Consider the following 24,057-nt stretch of genomic DNA (forward strand, 5'->3'; position numbering starts at 1 on the left):
TTTGGAGACTATTTAGAAGGTGCCATTTAGCTGTAAGAGGTTAAAGGTTTGACCCAGAGCAGTGGAAGTGGGACGGAGGAAGGGACAAGCTGGACAGAGTTGGAGGAGCTAAACTCTGCAGGACTTGGGGACCGGCCATCCTGGGGGAGGGGGCACGTGCGAGCAAGAGTGAGGGTGAGCACGACTTCCGGGGGAGGCTGGCCTCCTAAGAGGGGGTGGGGATGCCCTGTGCTAAGCCTGGGAACTGCTGCAGGAGGAGGTCTCAGCTGGAGTCGTGGACTGGGTGGGGCTTCAGGGTGTTGGGTGCGAGTTGAAGCCAAGGGTGCAATTGTCCGGGGATAAGGGAGCGTGAGAGGAGAAGAAATGGAGCCCCAGGAAACAATTTTGGGATGGAAAGCTGACTGAGAAGGTGTAGCCAGGGAGGTGGGAGGAGAACCCAGAGGGTGTGGGATCCTGGAAGCAAAAGGAGGCCTTCTAGAACAAGGAAGCCGGCAGCACACCTGAAGCTGCTGAGGGGTCATTGGTAACCAGGGGCGAGCAGTTTTCCTGGAATGTTGGGTGCTGGCATCAGACTGCAGTGGGTTTAGTGGAGGCATCTCTTCAGAAACTTGGGAGAACATGGGGTCAGTGAGAGATGTTTCAGGGTGGAGGAAGTGGAGATGTTCATATGCCCAGAGGGAGTTCTGGGACAGACCTTGCACATCACGTGGGTTCCAGTTTCTCCCTTCGTCACCCAAGCCTAGCACGGTGCCCCCTGCACGGTGAGCACACAGCCAGGGCATGTCAGTGCTTAATTCACTGCCGTTTGGTCATGTTGTCACCACTGTGCTCTACCCTGTGGGTCTTGAACCCATTCTTTTAAGGTAGCCGGGAACCTTCTGCCAAAATGAACCCAGCATGGCGGGAGACAGTGCAGCCAGTGTGCCTGGGAGCCCAGGTCCCTGGAGATATCAGCTGCTGCCTCTTGGAAGGGAGTCATCCTTAGACCCCTAGGGAGGAGGCAGTCTCCATTCACCATCCTCTTCCGCACAGATTTGGAAGACTTGAGGGTGAAGGAGGGAAGGGGTGGCTGCGGGCTCTACTCCTGTTTTATCAACGCCTAACCCCAGGGGGCACCCTGGTGCTGCCTGCAATCACCCCTCAACCTGTGCATGTCATCTAGCAAACCTTTCTTTTGCAAACCAGTTCAAGACTGCTTTTAGCCCCCACAAACGTTCCTCACATTTCCTAAGTTCTCCTTGTAGCTGGATCCCGGACTCCATGTCTTCCTTTTGCTTCTCTAGTTTAACCGGGGGCTTGCAGAGGAGGGAGCCTGTAGCCGTCTTGGCAGCAAAAACTTGCCCAAGGGTACATCTGCTTCTTGAGGAAGTACCAGGGGTCAGCCCCCAGCGGCCTGCTGCCCATCGTGTGTCTTCCTCAGGCCAGGCTGTTCCCCTAAGCCGTGCAGCACCCCGCTCCCCAACGCCACCGGCTGCAGCCTTCCAGGGGCACAAGCTCAGGGCGAGATGTGTGCTGCTCCGTTTTCCCCGGCCGGTGGGCCCGGCTTTGGGGATGGCTCTGCAGGGAGCAAGGGTGCCAGCCCCCACTCTGCTCAGCAGGCAGTGAGCCAGGGGATCTCCTTCTGCTTGGGGAAGGGGTGCCTTTGAAAAATTTGCTCAAAGGCGTCTGATAGACGAGCAGGTGTTTCTGCCTGCATCTCCCAGGGTTCCTAAACCCTAGGAAATTCATCAGGCCTCATCCCAGGGAAAGAGGCCGATTCCCCTAAGGGGAGGGGCTCAGGCCTCAGGCGGCAGGAGGCCAGGAGTCCTTGCTGCCACCTGAGCGAGGCAGGGCCTGGAGCAGATGCAGAGGGTCAGGACTTCCCATCCTCCCCTCGTGCTGCCTGAAGCCTGAGCCCCTTCCCTTGGGAGAAATGAGGGGAGTCCCTCCTGAGAGCGGGGCTTGCTGAGGGAAAAGATGAGGCCTCTGGGGTGGGAAGGAAGAGGGGCCTGGGGACCAGAAGGTTTACCTGCCCCTCTCAGCCTCAGTTTGTGCATCTGTAAAATGGCACGAGAGCTTGGATTATAGTAAATAATAAATGGTACTATCCTGGAGATTTTGCCAAGACTCTGGCCTATCTTGATTGTCAGAGCATCCTCATCTCTGGAAGGTGAGACTGGAATGAAGGAGGCTGAAAACCCTTTGTCCCAGGTGGGACAGAGGCAGCTGGAGCTGAGGGTCCAGGTCCCTCAGTCCCACCCCCCTCAAAGCCCTTTGCAAATCTTAGGGGCAGGATTTCAAGGCCGCGGGCCCTGGGGTGGGGGTGGGTGATAAAAATAACCCCTCCTTAGTGTCCTCCTGCAGTTCTGTCAACAAAGCTCTTTCCAACGGAGCTTTGTAGCAGCTGGCTAGCTGAGGCAGGCAGCACGGGGTCACTAGTTCTGCCTTCCTGCAGGCTGACTGAGGGCTTCGGCCGAGGTCCCATGGTTAGTAAGGGATAGTCAGAGCCCAAAAGGGGGACCTGACCTTTGACTCCTGATCTAACTCTCTTTCTCCTTCTTGCATCTGGGCATGTGGTCTCCCTGGGTTTACCCAGGGCATTGTCACCTTACACATCCCTGCCGTTCTGTTGGGTACTCCAGGGGAGTTTGTTAAAAAAAGGGCATATTTCTGGGCCCTGCACCCAGAGATCCTGACATCCTGGATCTTCATGAGAGCCCAGGAATCTCCATTTTAAACAAAATCCCCAGATGTTGCTAAAGCAGGGGGTCCTTGCCTGCACATGGAGACACACAGGCCAACAATGGGTTAGTCAGTCTGGGTGAGACCCGTGCTGGGGGCCGTGACGCGGCAGGGCAGCATGGCCAGGTCCCTACCTCCACGGACAGCAAAGGATGCTGCAGGGGAAAAAACCCTGGGTGGAGTGTTTCAGAGCTGGGTTCTCATTCCACCTTTGACCCTGACTCGGAACAGCCAGTTCCAGGCCATTTCCCATCTACAGCGGGAGGCTGGCCCGGGAGCTGTTTCCCAAGCCATCTCCACAGCTGCCTTTTGGCTGTTCTGTTTCCATGGGCTGGGCTAGGAAGGAAAGTCTCCCTCACAGGGTGGGTCCCCTGTGGATGGGCCAGCAAGGAGGGAAGGCAAATAGGTGGCCAGTACTCCCGCTGTTCCACTTGCCTACCTGGTACCACCTTGACCCATAAGCCCACGCAACCTCCATCCCTTCCTAGAGCACAGAGGCCCCGCCGGTGCTGTCTGCCGTCTGCTCCTCCCCTCTCTGGGGTTCCTGCTGAGTTTCAGCCTGGCCAGCTCCCTTCCTCATACCCACACTGACTTTTTAGTAAATGCTGCTTTGTTTATAAAGCAGGATGATTCCTTTTAAATGAGGTAACCTAGAGGAGTCAAATTCATAGAGATGGAAAGTAGATGGTGGTTGCCAGGGGCTGTGAGAAGGGGGAGTTGATGGTTAATGGGCACAGAGTTTCAGTTTGCGGTGATGAAAAAGTTCTGGAGGTGGATGGTTGTGATAATTGCACAACAGCGTGAATGTGCGTAATGCCGCGGTTCACTTTTAGAAATGGTTAAGATGATATAATTCATGTTTGTATATTTGACCACAATTTCCAAAGACGAAGCAATAGCGGGGCGGGGAGAAGGGGGTATCCCATCCGGACCAGGCCCTGTTCCTCTCTGTGCTAGCCTGGACTTTTTGCTGTGGGAGCCCCAGAATTGGGATTTTGAGGTGGATGTGGCTGGTGTATCATTTCAGAGGAGACAAATACTGAGTTTCAAAGTCAGCGCAGTTCGAGGGAGTGAACAGCAGCAAAAGAAACGAGGACAGTATCTGGCGTTCTTAGGCAGCTTGAGTACATTACACAGAGTCAAACACCTCTGGGTCCAAAGGCCGACTCACCTCCCAAGGCCTGAGTGACCTTGGGCAGCTTCCTTAACCTCTCTGAGCTTCAGCTTCCCCTTCAGTAAAATGAGAATCATGTGTGAGGAGGGTTGGCCCAGGATCTGCAACCTACTGATATGTACCAGATGGCAAATGTTAGTCTCATAATGAATTGGAAGATTGGTATCTTCTAACTCATCTCTCTAGCAGAAGGGGAAACTGAGGCCCAGAGAGGTTATTTGACTTGCCCAAGGCCACACAACCAGCCGATTACTGAGCTGTGACCTCAAGATATTGGACTCCAACCCAGATCTCTCTGCACCCACTCGAAGCTATGGTGCAGTTAAGCGAGAGATTGGGAAGCCACGTGGAATGGGCATCAGGCTGCCACATGTCCCTGTGTGTTATCAAACATGGTGACAGAGCTGGCCGCCACCAGCGTCCCTCCTTCTCATCTCTTCAGGATAGTCCTTTATGGGGAAGAGGTAAATTTTAGCAGCCAAGCCTTTTTGTGGCTTAAGTGTGGGTAGAGATCCCTAGGCTTTCTACAGCTTTGCCACATTCAGATGGCTGGCCTTGTACTATAGGCATGTGGGAGCAGGGACCTCACCTGGTGTGAATTACTGTGAACTTCTCATCTTGGTTCAAGGAAGGGCCTACGACAATTGTACCAGGGTCATATGAGACCAGCTTTTAAGTATCTTCTTTGGAGAAAGATGTACTTTTGGTGAGGAAACCGCCACAGAAGGCGGAGGCATTGGAGTGAGTTCCTGAGGGCTTTAAGGAATCAGACATGCATGCATTTGTTCATTCATTCACAACTTGTAATTGCTCAGTGTCACTCTATGCCAGGGATTAGGGGTAAAGGAGAGAAATCAGACAGTGTCTCCTGAGCCTGAATTGGGGGATCAGGCAGATAGTCACCACAGAGTAAGATCAAGTCCAAGGGAGGGAGGGTGGTGATTGATGGTCCAAGGCCTATAGGAACACCCAGGAAGGAGGCACCGAGCCTGGGGAGGGTAGAAAAGCTTCATGAAGGTGACATTTGAGCCGTGGCCAGAAGGAGAAGGCCTTTCCAAGAAGAGGAAGGGGAAAAGGCCCTGCTGGTTAGCACACAGGCCAAGATGCTATAACAAGAAAACCAAAAACACATGGACTTAATTAAACAAGGTGGGGTCAGCAGTTAAGGCTTACGTGGTGGCTTGGGGCTGGTGGGGGCCCAGCATGCTTGTTGCCAGCCCTCCCTAACTGAAGACACCTCCCCACCACACCTACACACCCACATTCTAGTCTTTGGGAAGAGGGAAATAGGAGGACGAGCCTAATCCCTTAAAGGTTGCAACCAGGAGGTGGTACATAGAGCTTCTCTCCTTATAAGCCATTGGCCAGAACTTGGTCACATGGCCACTACAGATGCAAGGAAGGCTGGGAAATGTAGTCTTTATCTGGGTGGCCATGCTGAAATTCCAATTATTGTATAAGGAGAGAAGAGAGATTGGGGGTCGGGGGGAAGTCAATGGGGGAGTCAAAGCCACATGCAAAGACAAGGCAAAGGAGAAAGAGCTTGCATGTTTATTGATTTGCAAGTGGTTTGTGACATGACAGGAGTGCAACAGATGACTGGAGAAGGAGGCAGGGTCCTGCGTATCATTCCAAGGATTCAGAGTGTATGTGTGTGTAATGGGAGCATTGAAGGTGCTTAGCCAGGGGCTGGCACAGGCGGTGACGCAGACCTGAGCTAGGGCACTCAAAGCGGGGGTGGAGAGAGCGCGTGGGCTGAGAAGCACTTAGGGGATGGTGAAGACTTCTCCCATTATTGAACAGGAAGCAGAGCCCTTGATTCCGAGCTCTGGAATCCTCTCCGCCGGGAGGAGGGGGGAGGGAGAACAATAACCATAACCTCTTTTCTCACTTCCTCTCAGACTGTTCTTCGGATAGTGGTGCTCGGGATCTGGGATTACATTGAAAACAAAATAGAGGTAAAGACCAATGTCCATCTGCACCCCCCAAGCCAACCATCCTGGAAGCCAGGAAATGTCACTGTCTCATCCATCCCAGGGTGGGAGCCATCAACAAAGGCCATCTCCTTCCCACACTGGACACAGGAGTCTGTTCAGCTGTGCCTTTGGGTGGGTGGGGAGGGGGGTGAACTGAGAAAGTTTCCAGCAAAGGAATGGTCTAAAAAATCTCCTTGACTTTCTGCAAAATTTAAAAAGTTATTCTTTTTTTTTTTAACATCTTTATTGGAGTATAATTGCTTTACAATGGTGTGTTAGTTTCTGCTGTATAACAAAGTGAATCAGCTACACATATACATATATCCCCATATCCCCTCCCTCTTGTGTCTCCCTCCCACCCTCCCTATCCCACCCCTCTAGGTGGTCACAAAGCACCGAGCTGATCTCCCTGTGCTATGCGGCTGCTTCCCACTAGCTATCGGTTTTACATTTGGTGGTGTCTATATGTCCATGCCATAAAAAGTTATTCTTGAATCATTTTGGAAAGCTTTTGAAATGTGTTTTAAAACAAATCCACTCTAAAATGGCCCCATGATCAGAGAGCTGAGTGGGGGAACCATAAATGTGTTTCTCAGCCTGGGTTTCTGCAGAGCAAACCGGTTGCTTTGTTTTGTATAAAGGCAGGTGGCGTGTGGTGGGTGGAGATGAGGTGCGGGGGAGGCTGGCTGACCCCCAGAGTTTGGTGTGCACAGGACAAGGCAAGGCTGTCAGTGTCTGCTGCCCATTCCTTCCTCACCACCCCATTCCTCACCACACACACTTTTTAGCCTCTTTGGGCCAAATGCTGGGAGCAGACATAGGGGCCTGGCCTGTGGAAGTCTCAGACCAGGCCAGGTTGGAACAGGCAGATGGAAGGTCAAGGCCCAGAGCTGAAGCGCAGGCTGGGTCCCCTTCTCTCCGAGCTTTGCCTCCATGCAGGGTTAGAGACTCAGCAGCAGCACCAGATGCAGATGAGATGTGGGCTCTAGGCTGTTGCTTCCCAGGGGTAAGGGGCCTGCCTTCAGCCTCCACTGCCAGTGAGGGATTCAGTGAGGCCAGCGCAGGAAACCTGCGACACGGGATGCAAACCCCACCCCGAGAAGGGACAAGATGCCGGAGACGTATGCTCGCAAAAGAAGCTTGGAACAGCCCAAGGCCATCCGAACCAAGGCTGGCGATGGGCTGAGGTCACTTGGAGGAGAGAGAGGGCTCAGGGGCACGTCTGGGGTGGGAGGTCCCTAAAGACTAAGGAGGGTCACGAGAGGCAGCCAGGGATGGGGGTGAACTTCTGAGGGGGGTGCAGGGGATCACTGGCCAGCACCAGCTGCTTTGCCTGACCTGGTCTCTGGTTCCAGGACATTCAGGAAGTTGGCCCAGGGCACTGAAATCCACCTCCTCTCACAGGTGTTTGATGGGGCTGTGATCATCCTGTCCTTGGCCCCGATGGTGGCGTCCACTGTGGCTAACGGGCCCAGGAGCCCCTGGGATGCCATCAGCCTCATCATCATGCTCCGGATCTGGCGGGTGAAGAGGGTCATCGATGGTGAGTGGCCCGAAAGGGGTGAGTTCGAGGCAGGAAGGATGGTCTCTGGGGTCTCTCATCCCATTATCGGGGTGCCCTCTCCCTGGTCCCCAGCCCCATGTCCCATCCTGTGAACACTGTGGGGTTTGACATCTTGCCAGGGAGCCCCTAATCCAGAGTCCTCATCAAACTGAGATGTGATCAGGTCCAGCTTTGTAAGGCCCACGCAGGAAAGGCACTGGGAGATCATCTAGTCCATTCCTCTCATTTCACAGATGGGGAAACTGAAGCCAAGAGGGATGAGGGTTACACAGGAAACCAGCTCTGAGTCAGCAGTGAAGCCAAGGACCCCTGACGCCCACCAGTGTTTCCTTAGCTGTTCAGCTTCCCCCATCTGCACAGGCTCTGCTCTTGGCTCTGTCCCTGAGGGGCTGCCACTGGCTGGGAGCTCATGGGGCCCCGTAATCCAGAGTCCAGGCTCTCTCTCTGGGTCTCAATGTATGTCTTTTATAAGTAGGATCCACTGTGAGTAAGAGAGACTCAGAATAGCAGTGACTAAAACAAAACAGAAGCTTATTTCTCCCACATGAAAGCCTGGGCCAGTAAGGTAGGCAGTCCAGGGCCAATAAGGAGCTTCCGAAGTCATGATTCCAGGTTCCTCTTGTATTGTTGCTTTGCTGCACATAGCCTACTTTCCAAAGTCACCCTCATGGTTCAAGATGGCTGCTTCAGTGCCTGCCATCACATCCTCATTTCAGCCAATAGGAAGAAGGAAGGGAGGAAGAAGATAAAGAAGCAAAAGGAAAGCCCCAGCTGCCTTTTCTTTTTACACATCTTTATTGAGATATAGTTCACACACTGTAAAACACACATTTAAAGTACACAATTGAATGCTTTTTAGTATATTCATAGAATTGTGCAAACATCACCAAAATCTAAGTTTGGAGCATTTTTATCACTTCAAAAAGAAACCCATACCCATTAGTTAGCAGTCACTCCCCATTCCCCTCCAGCCTTAAGCAACCACTAATCTACTTTCTGTCTGAATAGATTTGCCTCTTCTGGACATTTCATATAAGTGGAATCATTTATGTGGTCTGTTGTGTTTGGCGTCTTTCACTTGTTGTAGTATGCATCAGTACTTTATTCCTTTTTATTGTCAAATAGTATTCTATTGTATAGATATACCACATTTTATTTATCCATTTGTCAGTTGATGGACATTTAGTCTCTTTCCACTTTGGGCTGCTGTGGACACTCATGTACAAGTTTTTGTATGGACATACGTTTTCATTTCTCTTAGGTTCCTGGGTATGGAATTACTGGGCCATATGGTCACTCCTTGTTGAATATTTTGAAGAACTCCTGTTTTCCAGAGCAGCGGCCCCATTTTACATTCCCACCAGCCATGTGGGAGGGTTCTCATATTTCCACTTCCTCCTCAACTCCAGGTGCCTTTTAAGGAAGGCTCCTGGAAGCCACTGCACAACACCTGCACTTGCATCCCGTCATGCAGGATGTAGTCTCATGGCTTCTCACAGCTGCAAAGGAGACTGGAAAATATAGTCCTCATACCAGGCAGCTGTGCACACAGCCAAAATTAAGGGTTCTTCTATCACTATGGAAAAGGAAAAAAAAAAAAACGGTATCTTAGTCGTGATGGGTTAGGGTTCTAGCCCTCTTATAGTTTCTGGGTGCTGTTGGGTACCTGACACCACCGCCCCCACCCCAGTTCTTCCAGGAACCACACCTGGGCCTGAGCCTGCTGCTGGCTGGACGCTGGGACCAGCCCCTCCCCCACCAAGCCCTGCCGCCGCCAAGCTGTTCACGGGGCTGTCTCTGTTTTCCAGCCTACGTCCTGCCTGTGAAGGTGGAGATGGAGATGGTCATCCAGCAGTACGAGAAGGCCAAGGTCATCCAGGACGAGCAGCTGGAGAGACTGACGCAGATCTGTCAGGAGCAAGGGGTAACGCGTGGCCACTCTCAGTTCTGCCCAGTTCCGTCCAGGGCTGAGGACCCTAGCGGTTTCTAAAGTCCCCTAGGGTGCCAGAGCTGCAGGTGCCCTGCGGTCAGCGACCTCCTCCAGCCCCTTCACAGACACATGGGAACCTGAGGCCCAGAGTGGGGAGACACGTCTCTAAGGTCACTCATGCCCAGCCCAGCCCAGCCAGGCCCGGACTCCGCCCTGGCTCTAAGGCCAGGCTTCTTTTCATCTCTCCGTGGTGACCAGTCAGCTCTCCAACCTGAACCGGCTCTGAAGCAGGGGTCGGATTCTGTGTACAGAGGTTGCTGGGCACCGCTGTGGGCCAGTTGCCACCCAGGACCCCCAGACACACTAGAGAGGCTTCAGCAGCGCCTTCTGCCCTCTAGGAACCCTGGCAAAGACTCAGAGACAGGGACGGGCCCTCCAAGGCTGTGCTGGGCAGAGCCAGGGGGACAGGCAACCGGGGCTTGGAGAGGGTCTGTCTGGGAATCCAGAGGCTTCTCTCAAGGTCCAGCCCCCCAGTCCTCTGCTCCCTCCCCCAGGACTTCAACCAAGTCACACACTTCTTTGCCCTCAGTTCTTTCCTCCCTAAGATGAGGGGACCGCTCGCATGTGAGTGGGACAGACAGCCCCTTCTATAGGAGTTTAGGGGAGGGGACTGGGGTGCTCAGGAGGTCGGAGGACAGCAGGGCCCTGCAGCAAGGCTGCAAAGCGCTGTAGAAACATAGCCTCAAGTGCAGGGAATGTTCTGGTAGCAGCCGTGCAGGGTGGGAATGCCACAGAGCGACTAGCTCGCAAGGTGGTGGGAACGCGTGTGGGAGGATGGGCCCCAGCCCCGAAGCCCTCGCCGTCGGCCTCCAAGGGTCCTGGGCACTCACTGCCGCGGGCCGTGCTTGTTCGCACCCGGAGCTGCTTCTCCCACTAAGCTGGATGCTCCCCTAGGGCAGGCTTCGTCCAACTCGTGTTTGTCCCCAGCCCAGCACCCCCTACGTGTGGGTCTCCTGGCTCCCCAGCCCCAGGCTCTCGTGGCTGGAGGAGGCGCTGGAGCGGGTGGGGAGTGTGTGGAATTACCCCACAGGAACACGCAGGCCATGTCTTCCAAGTCATCCCCTTGGAATGTCTGTCCGGGAACATTTATCTCTTTATCTACTTGGGGAACACCACGGCCTTTCACTTCAGCACAAAACGCTTATGAGTGACAAGAGGGGCCATCAGGGGGCACAGTCCCCAGGGGCACATTGTCCCTGGGGTCCCGGGAGTGGGGCCGTCTAGGCTGGGAAGAAGAATGATGCTCCAGTCCCGAAGCAGTTGGCATCAGCTTCGTGCTTACCCGTGCATCTGGTCAGCCAGGAGTGTGCACAGGACAGGCCCCTGCCCTCAGGAGGCTTTGGGTGACTCGGGGCATTTGGCAGGCCCATGGTAGACAGCAGCAGTCCCGTGTAATACATGCTTCAGCAGGGACACGTCGGGGGCTCTCGGTGGGGTGGACGGGTTTCCAGAAGCGCTGACATTGAGCCACGGACCCCTGGAGAAGGGTGCCAGGTAGAGGGGACAGGTGAGGCACGAGAGTGGGCATTGGGCTGGGGGAATCAAGGCTATTCAGGGTGTGAGCAGAGGCGGGGAGTGGGGGGATTTGGAGGCAGGCTTGGGGAGGGCCGCAGGGCTGACCAGGGAGTTTGGGCTTCATCCAGTTGGGAGGGAAGAAGCCTGGAGTGTTGGAAGCAGGGCCGGGGGGATTTGCTCAGATTTGAGTTTTTGGTGCATCTTTCTGGAAGCCTTTGAAGGACGGATGGGAGAGGCAGGAGTGGAGACGGGAAGCCCGGTAGAGGCGGCAGAACCACCAAGGGGAACGCGGCCTGGGCTTGGGGCAGAGGGAGGTGGAGGGGTCAGGGAGAGGACAGCTCAAGTGTCATCCAGGACCCGGCCAGAGCGTGGTCAGGCAGCTCTCAGTCTGCTGTCTCATAGGAAAATGAATGCTCTGCTTCGTTGCATTTGGCCACGTGAAAGACACAGACGCAGCGCCGCATCTGCCCTCCATAAATGCATGGCCACGTTAACAGCCCACGTGCTGCGTGGCCGATGGCAGGCCACCCCTCCTGGTTTCCACTGTGACCCCGTCCTGAGCCCCCGGGGACCCCACATTCCTGCCGTCCCGGTTCACGTCACCCTCTATGTGTGGCCTCCTTCCCAGGGATCTGGGCCAGAGGGAGACTCCCTTGCATTCTGCACAGGAAAGAGCCAATAAATAAAGACAGATTCCCTCTACGTAGTGACATCTGGAAAAGAGAGAAACAGAAACAAACCATTTTAATTTAAAAAACACCTGAAGCCTGTCATCTTAGTTAAGACAGCAAAAAAGGGCCAGATGGGCTGGAATCCCAGCAGGCTGCCAGGGAGGCGGGAGGGGCTGGCCAGAGCCACACGCTGGGTCACTGGGTTCTGCAGAGAAACCACGAACGCTGCTCTCCCAGAGCCGTGCCCGCTCCACAGGGTGGAGCAAATAGACACCTCATTGTCAGCTGGATTTTAAGGCCAGGCTTGGGACTTGACTGAGCAAAAAATGCCCTTAAAGAAATGTGAATGCTGGCTCGTGGAATGTCAGGGATGGCTAGGCCCTTTGAGAGAATAGTGCCTGGAATGGTTAGGATGTTAGGGACAGACCTGAGTGCAAAGCCAGCTTGGCTACTTGTGGCTTTGGGCACCAAGGGGACCTCTGTGGACCTTGGTTTTCCTAATCTGAAAAATGGGGATAATAATACAATCCTTGAAGGATGGTTGTGCGATTGCTTAGCCTAAAGCCTGGCACGTGATAAATGGTGACTCTATGGGAACTAACCACCCATTTCTCCACGTACACCCATTTTACAGATAAGAAAATTGAGAAGTGGTGACTTGCCCAAGAGCACAGAGCTAAGAGAGGGCTTTTAGAGCCAGGAGTAGATCCAGGTGTCCTATCTGTGAAAGGTGTTCTTCCCCAGCCCACCTTGCTAAGGATCGTGTTCTATGACATTTTTATACCCACGTCACTTCTCAGGGCTCGGTGAAAACATTGATTAGACTGTGCACCAGGGTGTCTTTAAACCACTGCCTGAGGACAACTCTTCTCTTGCAGGCACAAACCCGGCTGCCCTCAGCTGCCTCAGTAGCATTTCCAAAGAGTCTCATGCTGCTGCCCTCACTCCCACCCCACCCAACCCCATTCCAGGTCATTCTGTTCATCTCTGTCACAAACTCTTGCGCTCTCTCTCTCTCTCCCAGCAGGAATTCTTAGGGCTTAATGAAGCAATTTCCAAACTGAATTTGTATGTGCTACCTAAGAAATTGAAATGTACCCAAAATTCCAATGAAGTGTGTAGAATCTCAGTTTAAACAAAACACTCACTTTGCATTCACCTTGCTCTCTCCCTGGCATGTATTTGTAAAACTGTTTGCCAACACTTCACTCATCTTAGCTCTTTTTAAAACTAAACTTTATTTTTTAGAACAGTTTTAGATTTATAGGAAAATTGTGGTGATAGTACAGAGTTCCCATATACCCTGTACCCCTTTTCCCCACCTTTTCCCCATGATTAACATCTTACATTAGTATCACACATTTGTTACAATTAATGAACCAATATTGATATGTTATTATCAAGGCCCACACATTGTTCAGATTTCCTTAGTTTTTATCGAATGTCCTTGATCTGTTCCAGGATCCCATCCAGAACACCACATGACATTGAGTCATCATGTCTCCTTGGGCTCCTCTTGGCTATAAAAGTTCCTCAGACTTGCCTTGTTTGTGATGGCCTTGACAGTTTCGAGGAGTTCTGGTCAGGTATTTTATAGGATGTCTCTCTGTTGGGATTTGACTGATGCTTTTCTCGTGATTAGATTGGAGTTCTGGGTTTTGGGGAGGGAGACAGAGGTCCCGTGCCATTCTCATCCCATCATATCAAAGGTACATACTGTCACTATGACATCACCGTGGATGTTGACGCTGACGTAGTGTTTGTCAGGTCTCTCCGCTGTAAAGTGACTCTTTTTAAATTCATCTTAGCCTTTTTAGAAAGCTTAAATTGCTTCTTACTGTGACCCTGTGGAGACTCTTGGGTGACATGCTTTGCTAGCTTCTTGCATGAATATCTCGCACATTTTATCTTCTGTGCCACATGGCATCTCATTCTCACCACAGGCCATGCCCAAGGTGCCCCAGAACTCCCTTGTGTTATAGATGAGGGGGCCCTGGATTTGGCAGTTGGAGGAATCTGAGGCCAGTTAGGAGATTAGGATGGAACAGGGGTCTCTTACAGCTCATTCTAATCCTTTCCTCCCCCCAGATCACACTGACCTTCTGGTCTTCACAGGGAGACAGTATTCAGTGCTTCCCTCATTCCCTCATCTCTCCTGACTACTGGCTCACCTCATCCTTAGCAGATTCCTACTGGAAAGAGGAGCCCAGAGGGGCCAGGGTTGGGGCGGGGGGAGGGAGGGGGACACTGTTGGTCAGTCTCACCTTTCCCAAGCCCTGGCTGACCTTCTGCAGCCTTCTTCCAGATGGCTCATTTCTGTGGTGGAAGCAGGTCGCCTCAGACCCCTGCATTCAACAGTCCTTCGACTGGAAGGTCCTTTCACTTTTATTTTGCTCTGTATCTGGATTTTGTTCTCTGCCCGTCCAGCCAGAATTTTCTTAGGCACTCATCTCTCTGGTACACAGATGGATTCCAGAGGTGGGGTGCTAGTTCCTGCCCTTCAGAGAGATGGTATGAACTTTTTGTCTCTTTCTTTGTACTGGCTGCTTCAGAAATCAAAGCTATTTCAGATGCAGTGGTTAAATCAATGCAGTGAAATATTCTTCCAACTTGTCTTAAGAAACCACTTCTGAGGTTTTAGCACATCCCTGCCCAGGACCTTGCTCTGATTCCAAAACATACTCTGAAGTCCCCATTGTACTTGCTCTTTGCTCTATAAGCCTTGCAACAACTTTTGGTCCAAAATAATACGATCCAACTCAGCTCATGGTCGAAGTTTGTTTCTCTTCCCTGCTGGGCCCTGTGGGACCAGTTAAGTTCTTCTTCTTCAGCACCATCCAGTGAGACCACTGGCAAAAGACCCAGGGAGGTGGGGCTCAGTCTAGGGTGACTTGAGGCCCAGCAAGGAGGCCAGTGGAACTCTGTGAGCCCCTTAGGTCAGCCTTAGACCTGGGGCAGGCGGTGGTCTCTGAAAGAAGAGTCCTGTGCGGGGGCAGCTTGGAGGGTGGAGAGCATCCTCTTACCGTGGGAATCAGCAAGTGGGATTCTAACCTCAGCTCCACCAATAACCCTCTTAACCCCTGGACCTCAGGATCCTCATTGGAAAAATGGAGGAAACAAGGCTTATGTCACAAGGATGCTGTGACTATCAGATTAATTCAGGTAATATATAAAGTCTGGCCCACTGGAGTCTCTCAGTAAATGTTAAAAAAGAGGGAGAACAAAAATAATACTAAATCATTTATATAATGGTGACCATTTACAAATGTGCTGCCACGTGTTTTAGCTCATTTTGACTTTGATGGTCAACGTTGGCAGGCTGGGTATTATTAATCCTTTTATAGATGGAAAGGCTGAGTCTGAGAGAGGCTGCTGCCTGCCCAGTGTCTCACTGTTTGTCATGGAAGGAAGGGCTGGGGTGGAACTCAGAGTTCAGTGTCCATTTTCCTCCACCAGAAATAGGGCATCCGTACAAGTCACTGTTAGAATGAGTAACACAAACTGCTCCATTAAACAAATCCAGACATCTCCGTGGCCGAACACAAGAGGAGCGTGTTTGTCACCCACACCGCAGCCCAGTGCAATTGCTTTGGGGAGGGGGTAAAGGGACACTGTTCCACACAGTCACTCTGGCCTCCAGGCTCTTCCCCTGTCATGGCTCCTTCTTCTTCTAAGTGTTTGGAGTTTTCTCCCTTCAGCCAGGGGATTAAGAAAGGGAGGGTAGAGAATTGTGCATAGATTTTTACTGGCCGGGCCTGAAAGCGGTGACATTGTTTCTGCCCCCATTTCGTGGGAGGACTCAGTTACACAGTCACACCTAAGGCACCAGATGCTGACAAAAGTAGTCTGAGTGGCCAAGGAGAAAACAGTCACCTGCACAGTCACCTAATAGGCTCACGATGTTTCTACCTCCATTCCCCGCTTCCCACTAGCAGGAGGCACCATCACAATGATTAATCCTTCCTGGATGATGCAAGTCTCCCTGGCCTGTTTCCTGAAGAAACAGGACGATAACCTGGACCCTAAGCGATAGGCATTCCCGCTGGAGGCAGGTGGGGGGTGGTGTCCACTCCACGGTCCTTCGAGGGCCAGCAGCCCCTTCAGCAGGTCACGAGCAGCAGGAAAGGGGTTCTATCCTGGCTCGGGGTGTCGCTAGACGCTGATGCGTTCCAGAGAGCCCCCTCTTTTCTTGGCAGAGGCCACAAGCCCCCCAGCTCAGCACAATAGTCTTTGTTACCCGGATTATTCAAGATCCCCACTGTGGGAAGTGAAATTTTTTTTTTAAACATGGGCAGTGATTTGTAAAACAGCCGATAGCTTTAATGACAAGCCTATTTAGCTGATAAAATTAGCCATCAGAGGAATAATTTATGTTATCCTTTTGCCATAATTTAAATTTATAGCCAACTACCAGTCATCTTCACAGTGGATGGAAAGGGGCCAAGGTCGAATTCAGCTTCACCCTGCTCCTAAATCATTAGTTTGCAACTGTCTCCTGAGTTTTATTGTTACCAACAATGGCGAAACTAATGGAAATAAACATTGGATGCCATCCCAATAGCAGATGGGTTTGAAGGCAGGGCAGTCTGTGCAGACAGCACTAATAGGATGGAAGAAAATTATTGCTATTGCATTAGATACCATCGAGCTTCTGGCCAAAGTGTGCATTGATCAGGCCAAGGCCCTGTCAGTTGTACTTCACAAACCAGACCATTAAAGGCAGAGATGGGCTGGGTGTGCCCGCCCTGCCGCCCCCCCCCACCCCCCCGCACCGGGGTCTGGCCCCGCCTGGGCATGCATTAAAAGCCCAGCCCAATGGAAGGGGCCTGACTCACTCCAGTAATGCACGCTGAGGGCTTCCCTGTGGATCCCAGCAGATCTGGTCAGGTTATCTGATTAGAAATACTTAGCTAATAATGTGCATTAAGAAGGGCTGTGACTGCACTTTCCTTCTTCCCAACTCATAGAATGGTCTTTTTTTCCCCACTGGCCCAGTTTGCCAGTGGAAAATTTGCTTCATTTTATCCTCAAAGCCGCCATGCACTTTCTTTCCCAGAGGCCCAGGCTCACGTGAACCTGGAGAGCCTCAGCGCTATGGGTGTTTCTCCTTTCTGTGTTTAGCAGTTTGACTATAGGGTTTCTAGGTGTGGGAGTTTTGTATTTATCCTCCTTAGGGTTTGGATTTGTGGGTTGGTGTTTTCATTAGATTTGCAAAGTTTTTGGCCATCATTTATTTATTGCTTCTGTCCCATCCTATCGGTCTCCTTCTGGAGCTCTAATTACATATGTTAGACCTTCTGATCATGCCTCACTTTTTCCTTATACCCTATTCTGTTCCCCCATTCTCTCTCTTTTTTCTTTTTCTGGCTGTAACTTTTTTTAAAAAAAATAAATTTATCTATTTACTTTTACTTTTGGCTGTGTTGGGTTTTCGTTGCTGTGCATGGGCTTTCTCTAGTTGCAGTGAGTTGGGGCTACTCTTCGTTGCGTTGTGTGGGCTTCTCATCGCAGTGGCTTCTCTTGCAGAGCACGGGCTCTAGGCGCACGGGCTCTAGAGCGCAGGCTCAGTAGTTGTGGCTCACAGGCTTAGTTGCTCCTCAGCATGTGGGATATTCCCGGACCAGGGATCGATGCCGTGTCCTCTGCATTGGCAGGCAGATTCTTAACCACTGCACCACCAGGGAAATCCCTGGCTGTAACTTTTAGTATTTTTCTATAGACCTATCCTCAAGTTCAACATCCCTATCTTCTACTGTGTCCAGTCTGCTGTTAAACCCATCCAACTGAGTGCTCAATTTCAAATATTGTATGTTAAGGTCCTAAAAGTTTCATTTGATTCTTTTTCTAGGTTCTATTTCTCCACTGAAATGCTACAACTATTTTGTCCATCTTTTCCCACACTTTTCTCTAACTGCTTTATGATTTGATAATCGATCCCTTTTTCCTGCTTGTTTGCATGAATAGTAATTCTTATTGTACGTTACACATTGTTGATGCATTTTAGAGGTTCTGGGTTATGTTATCTTTCTCTAAAGAGTTGGCTGTCTGACAGTGAGGCATTTCCGTAGGAGCAGGGGATGGCCCTGAAGACAGCACCAAGAATTAACTGGCCCTTTCACTTTGTTCCCTCCCAGTTACAGTCCCAGAGCCAGCACAGAGCTTGTTATAGACCAGAATTCAGCTGCTCTGTTAGCCTTACTGAACACACAGTGAAACTGAGGCCCAAAGAGGAAAGGAGACTTACCAAAGTCAGAGTGAGGGAGGGGTGGTGGGCCGAGAGTTGAGGCTCCTCCTCCAGCCCTGGCTTTTTCCCCACATGGGGGCCCTCCTGCTCTTTCCTGGCCCCCGTTACCATGAAGCTCCCCCATATTCTGTTTGAGCTGAGTCACTTCCATCTCTCCCTTAAGGCTTCAAGTTCCCTGACACCGGGTCTGGGGGGCTGGAAGCCAGAGACATGGGTTCTGGGCCCAACTCTGCTCTGATGCACCATGTGGTCCTAGCCTTTACCTCACACTGTCCCCCAGCACAAAAGCCTCCTGCCCATCATGGGGCCTCAGTTCACCCATCTGACTAAAGAGGCCCTGCTCTCCTAGGACCCCTTGACAGCGCTTCATCAACTGGAGAAGCACATGTGGCCATGTTCAGCATATGGGAATCAGGAACCAGGCTCTGAGGGTCCCAGCTAGAACATCCAGACAGTCCCCTGGGCTGTCACAGCCAGTGACCAGAGCTGAGAGCCATTTAGCCCATCTGCAGTGTCTCCGTAAGGAGTCAGCCGTTCCTTCTCAGGGTGAGGGATCAGAGCATCCAGCCACCCCATGCCCTCTGGGTGTGAAGCTTGTAAAAATATGTCCCCAAAGCAGGTTGCCTCCTCCCTCACCCGCATTCCAATCCATGCCCATGCTGACACTTCTACCTCCTAAACAGTCTTCATCTTCATCTCCACTGTCTCTACCCTAGTCCAAATTCTGGTCATCCCTGGCCTGCACTGCTGCAGCAGCCTCCCAGCTGGTATTCCCATGTCCGCCCTGGCTTACCCCCATCCAGTTCATTCCCCGCTCAGCTGTCAGCACAGTCCTCTCGAGATGCTCATCTGAATCACCACTCCTCCACCTCCACCCCTCCACCCTTCTGTTCAGAAGATTTCAGTGGTATATTGTTTCTCTTTAAATAAGGGCAGAAGTCCTTAAAATGTCTTACCATGGCTACAAGGCTCTGCCTGGTGTGACCCCTGCTGACCTCCCCCAACACCTCTTACCTCCCGGTCTCTGTCTCCCGGACACACCGTGCCTCTTCTGCCACAAATGTCACCCAGAGCTAGCCCTTAGAACTCTCCTGGGACATTTGTTCCCTGCAGTGCCGCAGACAGTGCCTGTCGCTTGGGCCACCCAGGACTCACTGTGAAGCTGGGAGAGGCAGTGTCATTCCAATACACATAACAGGATTTTAACGTTTCCCTCGCCATGCTTTACCTGACTTCTTAGTGAATAAGTGAATAAAGGAGTGAATGGGGGAACTACCATACACTCGGGTTCATATTTCTAGCCTAAAACTTATTTCAGTGTACATGCCTATATCTGCACATGTGGGCTTGGGCAAGCCATGGCCTCTGGCGTCTGGCCTGAATTCCAGTGGGACACTCATGGGCAGCTCTGTATCAATTACAAGTTATCAATAATGCATCTGTTCAGAGTGGCCTAGGAGGCCATTAGCTAGGGCTGCCGGCCCTGATGAGCGGCCTTGGAGAAAGTGGGCTGGGTATGCCCATGGGAAGTTCAGATCATCCTGGGCAGGAGGGGCTCCCAGCCCCAGCAGAGCTAAGGAGGGTTGCCTAATGGGCCCTACGTGACATCTGAGACCTTGCTGCGAGAAGGGTGGCTCGAGCCCTCTCCCCCTGCACAGAAGGCCACTCTATAATAAGCTAGTCTCGCTTTCTCACTTTCTGAGACCAGTGGCCCCATTCGAGTACTGGGTTGTTGAGATCCAGGTCTGAGCCTAGTCTGAGACCAGAGTTAGGGCCCAGTGTGTGATCAGGATGTGGTCTTAGTATGTGACTTGGGTCAGGACTCAATGTGTGACCAAGTTTGGGGCTCAGTGTTGGGGCTCAGGCTTTGCCTCAGCTTTGGGTTAAGGTTGGGGCCCAGTTTGTGGCTGGAGTTAGGGCTCAGCCTGAAACCGCAGAAAAAAGCTGGGCAAAGCTGACTGGTTTCACACATTGATTTATTGATTCATTCAGCAGTATTTACCGAGTCCCTTCTGTGTACCAAGCAACAAAACAGGCAAGATCCCTGCTCTTACAGAGATTATATTCTATATTCTATTCTTATATAGATTCTATTCTATATCCCTGCGCTTACAGAGCGGTGAGGGTGGCAGTGGTGTGCTGGAGCTCCCACTGACTCGTGAGAGCCAGCTGTGCACATTTCTTCACAGTTCTGCATGACATCATGTTGGTAGTTTGCAATTGGCCATGGTGGGAGTATTTATACCAGAGATTAGCATGTACTATAAATCAGGCCTCTTTTTTTCTATACCAGCACACTACTGCAGCTGAAGTGATGGACCACACGTGTTTATCTGATCTCCTTCCCCAAACTCCACCGAGATGATAGTAAAGAAAAAAATCATAAACACATAAGAATTAAGAAACTCTCTTTAAGTCCTGTCCATCAGGACAAAGAGGATACAGATTTCAGTGGATTTAGGGAAATGGGGAGTGATTTAGCAGAGTGGAGAATCTATAACTATAGTGTCTAAAGAGGCGGATAGTGAGGGAAATGGGCTAATTCCCCCCTCAGTACCCTTTAGACTTTGGGAGGAACGGGGTGAATGTGAAGCTGACCACAGGGGAGAGGGGTTGGCTAGAAGTCTGTACACATAATATTTGAACCCTCCGTGTCCCCTCCCAAGTTCTGCACACTCCCCCATCATACAAGAGGCAAGAGGTTCGTCCTCTGGAGAAATTGAACCAGAGAGCTCTGCAGGTGGGCACTGGGTGAGGCAGAGGCCTGGGGAGAGGTTCAGGGCTGAAAATGAGGATTAGGTGAAAGTCCTTTCATCTAATGGCTGGACCTTCTGCCCCATTTTTCTGCCCTGCTCCCAGCACAGAGGCAGCCAGAGGTGTGTCCTCAGGCAGGAGGCTGATGAACTCTGGGAAAATCTGAGTGTTCCCAGAGACAAAATTTGTGAACACTGACATTGGGAAGTTGCCCTGATGCCTGGCCACCCTAGTGTTAGTGAATGCTTCAACTGTGTGTTTCACTTTTGTCAAAAGAAAAATAATAAAACATTAAAATAAACAAAAATATCAGAAGGTGCCAAGCAAAATGTAGAGAATTCGAACAGTGATGTGATGGAGTGCCTGGGTGGCTGCCTTAGGTCAGGGGTCGGGGAAGGCCTCCAAGAGGGGGAGCCAGCAGTGTGATATGGGACCAGAGGTCCCTGGGAAAGGGACCTGAGACCAACACACACTTAGTGTGTTTAAGGAATGATGAGAAGGCCTGTGTCACAGCGGGAGGTAAAGGGAGAAAGAATGTGGTGAAGTGAACCAGGTAAGCAGAGCCAGAACATGCACCTGTTATGTAAGCCAAGGTCTATGGACAAGGTCTATGGACAAGGGGGTGACATGGTCTGATCTAGGTTTACGAGAATCCCTCTGACCCCTGTTGGCGAATGGACGGTAGAGGGCTGTAGGGCTGCAATCATCCAGGTGAGAGCTGGCAGTGGAGGTGGAGGGAGGTGGGCAGGCTTGTGGTAGCACTTAGGGAGCTGGACTTGAGGGCAGATTGGATGGCAAGGATAAGGGAAAGTGTGGAAGCAAGGGAGGAGATTGCATTTTTTGGGATACAGCTAAAATGAGATGAAAACACCTGAGGGGCAGGTGTGGGGATAGAGCGAAGTGTCCTGTTTAGACTAGGTTGAGTTTGTGACACCTGTGCCCCAATTCTGTGTTGCTGTCAGGTAGGCAGTTGGAGGTTTGATCTGACATTGCAGGGAGGGGCCAGGGCTGGAGATTGGGATCATGGGCAAGTAGGTAATCTCCTAGGTAGGGAGCCCAGGCCCGGGGACTCCCTGGGACTCCTCTACCCGCCTCCCTGCTTCAGGCCTTTGGGGGTTTGACTGGAGGTTGTGGGGTTATGCCAAAGCGATGCAATGTGTGTTTGGAACACTAGGTGGCAGTGAAAGATCTCCTTCCTCCTGAGCCCGTGGCCAGGCCCTTCAGTGTCAGACCCAAACGTTGCCTTCACCCAGATGGCCCAGGGAGGCCCCAGCGTGTGAACAGCCGTCTCAGCCACAAACTCAAGAGGCATCTGGAAGCCTCTCTAGGCAACCTTCCCCAACAACAACAAAAAATGAAACCAAAATAAAAATGTGTGCAGCTTTTTACAAAGCCTTTATGAAGCCCTCAAGTCCTCAGAGAGCTCTGTGGGGTGATAACCCCTGTTTTACAGATAAGAACACACGGCAGTACGCCGCAGGGTGGGAACTAGAGTCCAGTCTGGTCTGGCCAGCCCTCGGAACACCTCCTAGAAGAGGGGATATGGGCGTTGCTGGAAGACAGATGGGTCAGGGGCAGCCCAGTAAGCCACAATGGGCTCCCACCGGCTAGTTACACTGACCCTCAATATTGCGGGGTTTCCCGTCTTCCACTAATCGTCAGTGTGGGACGCCAGAATAAGGCTCTTGGGTGGCACGTTTAGGCAAGTAACCAGAACGAATCCCGTTCCCTGACTCCTCTTCCTCCGATGCTCTTCCCGCAAACCACGGCTGTGTTTCCTCTCACGGCCATCTTGTCTTCACTATGGGGCCAGACTACACAGTATCCAAGGTGAGACACAGGAACGTGTTTTTTATGACTCGGAAAAGGCTCCAGAAACGTCAGAGACTCTTGCGACTAGTGTCGTTGGGAGATTTGTAAGGAACGCCTCCTCCAGCCTTGGGATGCTCAGCCCATTCCTCCCCGCTCCCCCAAGAGCAAAGCGCCCAGACGTCGGGATCGGGCCGGGTCCACGCCCCCCACCCCCACCCCGCCCCTGCGCAGCCCATCACCCACCGCCCCGCTCTTTCTTGCAGTTTGAGATCCGGCAGCTGCGGGCGCACCTGGCGCAGCAGGACTTAGACCTGGCGGCCGAGCGCGAGGCGGCGCTGCAGGCCCCTCACGTGCTCAGCCAGCCGCGCAGCCGCTACAAGGTGGTGGAGGCCGGTACGTGGGCCGAGGAGACCGCGGATGAGAGCGTCGTGGAGGAGCTGCAGCCCGTGCAAGGTGAGCCCGCCCGCGGCCTCCCCAGTCCCGTCGTGGGGAGCCCCGTCCCCACCCCTGCCCTAGGGCTCTGTGCACAGTTTCCCGGAGTTGGAGCACGCCTCCTGGCAGGACCGTGCCCCCATCTCGGCCCACGATTGTGGCGGTGGCGGTGGTGGTGACCCTCAGATCAGTGCCCCCGGGACTACCTTTCTGAGCCTCGGAGAAAGCGTTCAGGTAAGCTCCCTTGACCCGACCTCTACATGATCTCAGTGGCGTGTACTCATTTCATGCCTGTGGGCCACTGGCTGCTTTGCGTGCACTATTTCCCCAGTCCTCGCGGTAACCGCCTGCAGGAGGCTTGACTTTCCTACTTTATGGATGAAGGAACTGCGACCCAGAAAAGTTGTCCAAAGGTGCCTCAGTAATAAATGGCAGAGCTAGGCTTCCAGCCAGATGCCTAGGACTTTCCTACTGGACTGCCCAGCCCACTAGGGCCCAGATAGTAAGTTCAGGCCTGGGGCCCAGAACAGCCCAGAACCTATGCTTTGGGGATGGTAGTAAATTGATGGGCAGGTGATGTTGGTGGAAATGGGAGTGCCGGCCATACCCTGGGGCGGAATACTCTGTAGAAGACCGACCAGCTGTGTCACCTTGTAGAGGGGAATTAACCTTTCTGGGTCTTGGTTTTACCAGCTGTCAAATGGGAACAATGCTGAGCTTTTCCCACAGGGTTGTTGTGAGGCTCCAGGAAGCAGGTGAAAGTGGCTTCCAGAATTGCAAAGTAGTCCTGCAAATGTCAGGTGGTATTATTTCGTGATTGGGGGTGAAAGTACCCTCACCTGGTGATGCAGCCGTGTCAGGTTTGGGCCTTTGGGAGGTTTGGAGAGACTGTGTTCTCATGGGCTCAGGCCAGGAATCAGCCTCGGCTCAGGGGGCACAGCGGGGGAGATCTGTGGTCTTGCTGGAGCCCCGGGGGAATCCTGGGAGCCTGAACATGAACGCTCATGTCTGAGTCCTCCCTGCCCCAACTTGCACCTGAAAATGTTATCACTAAAATGATGGTTAAGGGATTTCTTCACTTTACCAAGATATTTTTTAAAGTATCGATGTCCCCTAATAATTCAGAATACATTTTTGGGTCCCCATTTTTTACCTAAAGGTAAGGGAACTAAGATTCATCAAACTCCTCCAAGAGAAGCTTTTT

General features: G+C 52.1%; 2 protein-coding genes across 4 annotated transcripts in view; both read left to right on the forward strand.

Moving 5' to 3' along the window:
* The window catches only part of UBE2Q2 (ubiquitin conjugating enzyme E2 Q2), a 369,008-nt gene that overhangs the window by 328,584 nt on the left and 16,367 nt on the right, over window positions 1-24,057 (forward strand). The gene's annotated exons all lie outside the window — the stretch shown is intronic.
* The window catches only part of TMEM266 (transmembrane protein 266), a 144,161-nt gene that overhangs the window by 89,412 nt on the left and 30,692 nt on the right, over window positions 1-24,057 (forward strand). For 2 of the 3 annotated variants that reach the window (XM_004276351.3, XM_049706609.1), the window contains 4 exons: window positions 5,797-5,853; window positions 7,276-7,414; window positions 9,244-9,359; window positions 22,685-22,874. In XM_004276351.3, coding sequence (XP_004276399.1) covers window positions 5,797-5,853; window positions 7,276-7,414; window positions 9,244-9,359; window positions 22,685-22,874 — 502 coding nt within the window. The remainder of the gene's footprint in view (window positions 1-5,796; window positions 5,854-7,275; window positions 7,415-9,243; window positions 9,360-22,684; window positions 22,875-24,057) is intronic. The other variant, XM_049706610.1, reaches the window with a different exon arrangement.

Source organism: Orcinus orca, chromosome 2 (genome assembly GCF_937001465.1).
Source record: "Orcinus orca chromosome 2, mOrcOrc1.1, whole genome shotgun sequence".
In the NCBI taxonomy this organism is placed as follows: domain Eukaryota; kingdom Metazoa; phylum Chordata; class Mammalia; order Artiodactyla; family Delphinidae; genus Orcinus; species Orcinus orca.